At 59.6% G+C, this 7,724-nt stretch overlaps 2 protein-coding genes across 5 annotated transcripts; both read right to left on the reverse strand.

Moving 5' to 3' along the window:
- Positions 1 to 264: 264 nt before the first annotated feature.
- On the reverse strand, positions 265 to 4,684 carry FANCE (FA complementation group E). 4 transcript variants are annotated; one of them, XM_085210301.1, is made up of 12 exons: positions 4,188 to 4,684; positions 3,854 to 4,047; positions 2,973 to 3,585; positions 2,538 to 2,633; positions 2,228 to 2,287; positions 2,010 to 2,153; positions 1,802 to 1,925; positions 1,086 to 1,161; positions 945 to 1,011; positions 748 to 873; positions 579 to 667; positions 265 to 501 (listed from the first exon to the last, which is right to left on the reverse strand). In XM_085210301.1, exons 1-12 carry the CDS (start codon positions 4,614 to 4,616, stop codon positions 498 to 500), a joined length of 2,022 nt encoding a protein of 673 aa, XP_085066427.1. In that variant the 5' UTR covers positions 4,617 to 4,684; the 3' UTR covers positions 265 to 497. The 4 variants fall into 4 exon arrangements, with proteins under 4 accessions (XP_085066427.1, XP_010722658.1, XP_010722659.1 ...); XM_010724356.3 differs by having other exon boundaries at positions 748 to 893; positions 1,103 to 1,161; positions 2,538 to 2,582; positions 3,854 to 4,324; XM_010724357.3 differs by having other exon boundaries at positions 2,538 to 2,582; positions 3,854 to 4,324.
- An 83-nt stretch (positions 4,685 to 4,767) lies between these two features.
- Positions 4,768 to 7,676, reverse strand: LOC104914541 (uncharacterized). The gene is made up of 7 exons (XM_085210306.1): positions 6,761 to 7,676; positions 6,411 to 6,676; positions 6,092 to 6,177; positions 5,792 to 6,012; positions 5,304 to 5,414; positions 5,102 to 5,234; positions 4,768 to 5,028 (listed from the first exon to the last, which is right to left on the reverse strand). The coding sequence occupies exons 1-7, from the start codon at positions 6,871 to 6,873 to the stop codon at positions 4,873 to 4,875; spliced, it is 1,086 nt and encodes a 361-aa protein (XP_085066432.1). The 5' UTR covers positions 6,874 to 7,676; the 3' UTR covers positions 4,768 to 4,872.
- Between the last annotated feature and the right edge of the window lie 48 nt (positions 7,677 to 7,724).

The raw sequence follows: 7,724 nt of genomic DNA on the forward strand, positions 1-7,724 counted from the left end.
CCCAGCCGCCATCTTGGGCGCGGCAGAACCGGAAGGCAAGGGGGAGACGCCATCTTGATTGCTCGATTTGGCACTGCGAGAGGCGCCATCTTGAACGCTTGAATTGGCACAGCGGGAGAGGCCATCTTGAGAGTGGCAGAATAGGAACGGGGGCAGCCATTTTGAGTGTGGCATAGCGCGTGGGTGAGACTCCATCTTGAGTGTGGCAGAACCCGTTCCTCCCCACTCCTCCACTCCCCTCAAGTTTAAATGAGACAGACAAAGGAAGCTGGAAGCTTTTATCTGAGGAAATCGTTATCTGCACAGCTCTGCGCACCCAAATGGGAGGGTGCTGTGCAGCCACAGCCCAGCTCCCACACCCCCACAGCCCTCCCTAGCTTTTATTTTTTTTTTATTTTTTTATTCCCCAACCATGCATTGTGGTCCCATTGTGCTAGCAAGAGAAACACAGCCATCCTCCCCTCCATCCATGGAAGCCTCCAGCTCCTCCTCACTGCTCACCTGAAGGAGAAAAAAAAAGAGAAGAGAAATGAGAGATTTCCCAAGGAAGGGACAGCCCACCCAGCAGCAGGTCGCACCTGCCCAGCACCGCCTGCATGGATCTCCTCAGGGCTGCGTTGCTGCCATCCAGAGCTGCTGCCAGCCGGCTGCGGTGGGACGGGCTGAGCTGCAGGGAGAACAGATGTGGAACTGCAGAACAGGTTGAAGGGAGCCGTGAAGGGTCGGTGGCTGCAAGGCCACACTCACCTGGCTGCTGTACGTGGTCAGCACGGCTGTCACCAGCTTGGCGTAGCTCAGCGATGTGGCAAAGGCCGGAGCCTGCTGGCACAGGGTGAGCACCAGGAGTTCAAAGAGCTCGGAGGGCAGCGGCTCCTGCAAGAGAGCGGGGAGCACTGCAGGCCTTCAGCCCGGCGCTGCTGGAGCTGCACAGGATGCAGCCTCACCTGCCTGCCCAGCACCGCCAGCACCACCGGCAGCAGCTTCTCGGTCAGAGGGACTGCCAGCACCTGGCTGCAAAACACAGGAGATGTCTGTGCTGCTCACATGGCCTCGCTGGCTGCACACTGCAGCTCGTTGTCTCTCACCCCAACACCATTCTCACGTAGTCGGGCTCCAGGCACTCCTCTACGAGGTCACACACCAACTTGGTCTGCTCTGCGCCTGCAGGGGTAAAGCAGAGGCTGCCAAACCCACGTGGGTGTGCTGACCCTTCCTGCTGCCCCTCCGGCCAAAGGCATATCCCAGTCAGGACACCCAGAAATCAAGTGGTGCCTCCTTATGCTGTTTGGAGAACTCAGCATCCTTCATTCAGCTGCAAAAGCTGAACTGCCAACAGCTCCCAGCAGTGGGGGACGCTGCCCTGCTGAGGGTTTAGAATCATTAAAGTTGGAAAAGATCACTAAGATCAAGTTCAACCATCACTAGACCGTGTCCCCAAGTGCCACATCTCTGCATCTGTGCAGAGCAATGCCTCCCTTGGGCAGTTTCAGCACAGCATTAGGAACTGTCAGGAACCCCCAAGTCCATAGAGGGATGACAGCTTTCCTCCAAGAAAGCTGATGCTGGAAGCCAGTGTCACTTCCCTCCCTGTCAATATCAGGCATCCTTGCACTCCTCTCCCATCCCAGCTTAACTTGCTCAGACTCTACCAGCACTGTTGGTCCCTAACACACATTTAACATAATATAACATACATATAACATAAATGCCCTCAAAAAGACAGCACCCTGCAGTCAGGGCTTTCCCACAGCTCTCCCTTCAGCTGCCCCCTGCACCACCCACCCCTCCCGTCAGAGCACACCTTGCCCTGGCTCCTGCAGGATGGGAGCCACCAGGACCTGACAGAAGGGCTCTGAGTACTTGGAGCAGAATGAGGTGAGGGCAGCCATGAGGTGGCGGGAGGGTGGCTGTGCGAGGGACAGGACCTATGGGCAGAAAAGGCAGAAGTGAGGATGCAGAGAAGGAAACAGGGTGCACTCAGGCTGGAAAAGCTCTGCCAGAGCACTTACTCGTGTGAGGAAGAGCTGCTCAGCCAGAACAGCTGCACTGGCATAGCTGAGGTCAGGTGTGAGAGCCAGCAACCAGCTACAGAACTGCACCAGGAGCTGCTCTGAGCACGTGGAGAGCTGGAGGAAGGAGCACAGTCCCTCAAGCTGGGGACAGCAGAAAAGACACAGCTGTCAGGGGCAGCAGCAGCACCGCCAGCTGCGAGGATACCAGTTCTCACCTGGCTTGGAGAGCAGCTGTTGAGGATGTGCAGCTCAGGTGGGATGCTCTGCTCTGTGCGCTGCAGGGAAACACCATCCTTGGTTAATGCACCAATCAAACCAAGCCACAAAATGCTGCTCTAGGGCTTTTCTTCTCCCTACTGCCTCCCAGCCCGATCCACATGCTGTAGAGGAGGTGACACCGCTGGCCTGTTTTCTCCTGCCAGTCACCCTACAAAACCCATCTCCTCTCCCACTCCTTCTGGAGGCCCTGGGATGAGCCCATTCAGCCCATCTGCACCAAGGATGAAGGCAAAAGCAACCACTTACGTTGGCTTCTTGCAGCAGAAGCATTTTCAGCCTTGGCCCATGCATCTGGGGAAAGTGAGGTGAAAGAACAGAAGTCAGACTCTGAAAGTTCACCAGCTGAAAGAGGGGAGCAAAACCTTCAGGCGGGGAGCTGCTGGCTCAGTTTGCTTCCTGATTTCTAGGAGAAGCACTTTGAGAAGCAGCATCCTCAAGAGTCATAAGTCCCAAACTAGAGTCTCTCAGATGCCCATGCCATACACATAACAGCAGTCTGAAGGCACCCAGGAGACTTTTTCCACAGCAGGGAAGCTGCAAAGGTGTCCCCAGGAGACACAGGGATGCTGCAAGAACATCCCCCACCTTGCCACAAGGCAGGGAAAGCTTGGCAAAGGGCGTGCAGAGAGATAGCATGTAGGAGGATTGAAACTCAGAGAAAGCTGAAGCCCTCCCCAGTACCTGGATAAAGGACTGGACCTCCACTGCAACCTCCAGCCCCAAAATCTTCCTGGGTTCCTTGTCTGCATCCTGCTGGGGGCTTTCCAAGGCAGCCCCAGCCGGGCTCTGTGCGGATCCGTCCCCCGATGTCTCCCCAGGCACCTCTTCTCCCACCCCAGCTGTGCCATCCAGACCTCCCTGCAGCTCAAATATCGCATCCTCCAACAGTGGCCTCTTCCCCTCCCTCTCCTCACTCAGCTCCAGGCTTTCTTCCAGTGCCTTCTTGCGCTTCCCCCCTGGATGCACAGAACCAGCCGCATCCCCATCCTGTTTGCTGAAGCACCACTTCAGTTTTCTCCTCCCCTCTGCTTTGCTCTGGGCAATTTTCTGGCACAGACACTTGAGCTGCTGTTGGCAGGAAGCCGTCAGGGCAGGGGGAGGTGGAGAGGAACGCTCCTCTCCCCGCAGCAGCAGCACCCCCAGTGCGTGCACCCAGGGGTCCGGCTGGGGGTCCTGCCCTGCAGCATGCAGCAGCTGGTGGAGGCAGTCTGTGGGCACCATCGCTGCTACTGCATGCAGCAGGGAGAAGAGGTTCCTCTGGCAGAGGATGGGGAGCAGCAGCAGCCGTGGTTTGCTGGAAAAGGGGAGAAAAAAAAGAGGAGGCTGCATCACTGCAAAGCACTGCACAGCTCTTATGTGCTCTCCTGAGCTGCGGGGAGAGGAGTAATAGGGGGAGGACGTTGGAGAGAACAGCAAACACCTCCAGTAGGTTTTGCAGAAAAGCAGTGGGACCGTTATCACAGCATTACACATGGACCACTGCACCGACTGCACAGGAATTGGGAACTTGATGAACCCGACCTCCCACTGAGCCCCGAGTTTTGGGATCGCAGCTGACTCACACAGCCAGGGCTCCATCCGGCCCGTCCAGCGTGGGCTCCTCCGCACACAGCGCGCCCACAAAGCTCCGCCAGGGGAACGCGTGTCCCGGTCCTTCCTGGGCCTGCAGCCGTTGCAGCGCACGGAGGGCAGCCAGCGTCCCAGCGGGGCCGGAGGAGAGCGCGTGCAGCAGCAGGCGGCAGGGCTTGGCAAGGAGCTGCAGCCAGGGAAGCTCCATTTGCCCGCAGGGAAACAGGGAGCGGAGCAGCGCCTGCAGTGACCCGCTGGATGCTCCCAGAGCCCCGCAGCAGGGCTGGGGGGAAGTTATGGGGAGGACCCCCAGAAAGGCCGCGTTACCCGGCCGAGGGACACAGCTGCGCTATGGGGCACCTCCACACCCCGTCCTCCGGAGGCAGCCGCAGCTCCAGGCGGAACGCAGGGCGCTGCTCCCCTCCCTGCCCATCCGTGCTGGGGAAGATGAGGCGCTCGGAGCCCCCTGGAGCCGCGCGCGCCACTTCCGCACCCGGCCCGGCAAAAAAAAAAAAAAAAACACAAAAGCGCGCGCTGTATGCAAATGATCCCACGTGCCAAGTGCAAAGGAGCCCTTAAAGGCGAACGCGCACCGCTCGCGCCGACCCGCTCGGACGGGAGGTCTGAAGGCAGCGTCAGCGTGTGTTTTATTTCGTTATTCCCAGATTTCGCTAAAAACAGTTTAAAACCGCGCCCAAGGGCAGCCCGGCTCCCCATTCCTCTCAGCACTCTGTGCGTTAAAACCTCCCTCCCCATCCCGGTTTCTGCGGAGTCTCCCAGAGGTGCAACAGGAGGGGCTGAACCCCAGCGCCCCGCACTCCTCACCTCATCACCCGGCTCCACGGGCTCCAGCCAGCACGCAGCAGCCGGATCATCCCATTCCCCCACCCCACAGGTATCCCTCCCACCCCCATACCAAAGCCAGGAACAGCTCAAAGCATTTAAAGTGGATTAATTCCATTCCCGGAAGATGCTTCCTTGGAGCTAAGAGCACCCAGCAAGTACCCAGGGTTCAGTCTGAATCACTGCTGTCCTCAAAGAGCATCTCATGGCTATAACTTGTGTACAGCAACTCCAAGTCCAGCAGAGCGCTGGTGACAGCCCATTCAAGCAGGTGGAATTCATCTTCTTCCTCATCAGAGCTTTCCAAGGGAGAGGGGCTGCGCTCCTGCAGCACAGGACAGAGGGTGAGCCCCGGCCCCGCGGTGCCCCTACCCCAAATGATGCATTGCCCCACTCACAGCGTGCATCCTCAGGTGCTGCCGGCTGTGCCGCAGTGCTGGCCGCCCACTGGGCAGCTCGTGCAGGTAGATGCAGTCAGAGCCGAACGGGCAGCGGCCGCGGTTCCGGGTGAAGAATTTGCACCTGATTTGCCTGCAGGGTTCAAACAGCAGCTGTGAGCACTGCTGGAGCGCTGCAGAGCCCACGGTGCTGTGCACTCACCCTGTCCGTGCCTTGAACCTTTCGATGAGCTGCTGCTTCTCACCTCCATCTGAGAGCCAGAACTTGTGGGGGATGTAGTAGGTGGAGGTGAGCCGGCACTCTGGGCAGGCTCTGAGTGAATGTAATAGAACCATTAAGGTTGGAAGACCTCTGAGATCCTTAAGTCCAACGCCACCCCAACCCACCATGCCCACAGACTACATCCCTCAGTACCACATCTCGAACCCCTCCAGGGATGGTGACACCACCGCTCCCTGGGTATCCCGTGCCAATGCCTGACCATCTTCCTGGTAAGATTTTTTTCCTAATAGCCAACCTGAGATGGGTCCTAAAAAGCCCTGGCAGAGCTCAGTACCCACGTGGGAGCACCCAGCATCCTCATCCCATCCCCATCACAGCTCCCACTCTCAAGGAAAGACTTCAGAGCACGGAGCAGTGAGGCAGTGACCCCATCCCTGCACCGTCCCGTGTGTCCCTACAACACTCACTTGATGACCGTGTTTGGGAAGTCCCGGCTGCGTCTCCACGTGCGGATGCAGCCCAGACAGAAGGCGTGGTTGCAGTTGGGGAGGATCCCAAAGAGCCGCTCCTCCGGCAGCGCCTTCTCATAGACCCGCTCCATGCAAATACCGCACACCACGGCCTCACTGCGTGCCCTCAGATCTGCGACGGATACCGGAGCTGCGGCAGCACCGTGCTCTGTGGGATCCTGCGAACAGAGCAGCACAGCACTGCAGCCCATGGCCTCACACCTGAGGGTCAAGCGGGGTGACTGGGACTGAACCCACCTCCGAGCACTGAGCCCACGCTGTCTCCCTTGCTTTGCTGGGGGCTGGGGAACTGGGATCTGATCTCAGCCCCTTCAGGCGGGAGCCTGAGGACAGAGGAACTGTTAGAAAAGCACATGCCACCCCACCGTCGGGTCCAGCTGCCCACAGAACACAGGCTCAGCACTCAGTGCCCCCCTCCGTTACAAAGAGACCAGGAGAGTTTCCCACAGCCCCAGCATGGCTTTGGAGGGAAAAGATTTGGAACAAGGGCAGACACACGCAGGATGCTCCACAGCCACCCGCAGCCCTGCTGGTCCTGGGGCAGCCCGGCACCCACCTGCGGCAGTCCGAGCTCTCGCAGAGCCGAATCCTCCACGGACAGCCCATCCGGGGGGGTCACGGCGTGCGGGGATGTTCTCATGGCCATCCTCTTCCTCTACCCGTGGCAGTCCGAAGGCTGCCCGCGCTGTGCTGGGAGCAGAGCTGTGCCCCGCTTCCCACCGCCTCCGGACCACCGCCCCCGGCTCTGACCCCCCCCGGCGGGGGTGAGCCAGGCTGCGGCCGTTCACTGCGGGCGGCGGCTGCTCAGGGTCGTGCTGGGAGCTGGAGGAGCACGGGGACACACAAAGAGGAGTCACCCCCCCGCTGCCAGCCGCCTGCCCTCCCCGTCCCCATTCATTCACTCACTCGCAGCGCTCTCCCGGAGCCAGGGGAACCTTCGTGCCGTGTAAGAATCGGCAGCGCTGCCCAAACCTGCACGAACCGCGGGCAAAATTCCTGCAGAAAGGGAGAAACTCCATGGCCGGGGTGGCCCCAAAACGCAGGGATGGAGCATCATCCCCCGGCAGTGGCTTTCAGGGATGCGACCACGTTTTGTCCCCGGCGGAGCTCCCGACTCAGCCTTATCTCCCTGCTAATTGCAAGGCAAACGAAGCCCGAGGCTGAGCTGGAGGGGGAACCTGAACTGCACAACCCTGAGGTACCCCCCCAGCTCCCCATAGGGGGGCAGAAGGCAGCAGGGACTCCTCAACACGGGGCCCCCACCCTGGACCGAGCTGGGGCTCGGAGGAGAGCCGGGCGCTTTTCTGTTCACCCCAACGCTCTCCGGGGGAAACGCTGGGGGGCAGAGAAGGGAATTCTCAGAGGCACGACTCTGCCCTCCAACGGGGCTCTGCTCAAAGCCCGTTCTCCCCCCAAAGCCTTTCCAGCAGCCCCTCTCCCCGAGCCCTACCTGCACAGGGGTCTCACAGAGGCCCCCCGGCCCCGTAGTGCCCCCGGTGCCACCAGTGAGCCCGGCTCCATCTCCTCCGGCAGTGCAGAGGATGAAAGGTACCTCCGGGGCTTTTATGACCTTGGTGGGGTGGGCACACCCTCATCTTAACTGCGTTAACCCTTGCCCTGCTGTTCCTCATGCTGGTGGGAGGTGTGGGGGAGGTCTCTGTCCCCAAATTGCCATAAATCAGGCATGGGAAATGCAAAGGGATGCGGTGTAACTTCCCCTAGAGTACCTGAGCAGGTTCACTATGCTGGTTCACTTTAGATCTGGGGCAGGGAGCACTTAAATGAAGCTGAGACCACACTGACAACACGCTCCCACTGCCTTTTGGTCCCGTTGGAAATGCAGGATGCAGGCAGGAATGGAAATGCATCC

This window comes from Meleagris gallopavo, chromosome 28 (genome assembly GCF_905368555.1).
Source record: "Meleagris gallopavo chromosome 28, MGAL_WU_HG_1.1, whole genome shotgun sequence".
Lineage (NCBI taxonomy): Eukaryota > Metazoa > Chordata > Aves > Galliformes > Phasianidae > Meleagris > Meleagris gallopavo.

Coding starts and splice junctions, on each gene's coding strand:
- FANCE (XM_085210301.1), bottom strand. CDS start 4,616: ATGGGGAGGGAGGTTTTAACGCACAGAGTGCTGAGAGGAATGGGGAGC. Junction 2,154..2,227: donor ACAGCTGCTCTCCAAGCCAG/GTGAGAACTGGT, acceptor TGCTGTCCCCAG/CTTGAGGGACTGTGCTCCTT. Junction 1,926..2,009: donor AGCAGCTCTTCCTCACACGA/GTAAGTGCTCTG, acceptor TTCTGCCCATAG/GTCCTGTCCCTCGCACAGCC.
- LOC104914541 (XM_085210306.1), bottom strand. CDS start 6,873: ATGGAGTTTCTCCCTTTCTGCAGGAATTTTGCCCGCGGTTCGTGCAGG. Junction 6,677..6,760: donor GCTCCGGGAGAGCGCTGCGA/GTGAGTGAATGA, acceptor GTGCTCCTCCAG/CTCCCAGCACGACCCTGAGC. Junction 5,235..5,303: donor AGGTTCAAGGCACGGACAGG/GTGAGTGCACAG, acceptor TGAACCCTGCAG/GCAAATCAGGTGCAAATTCT.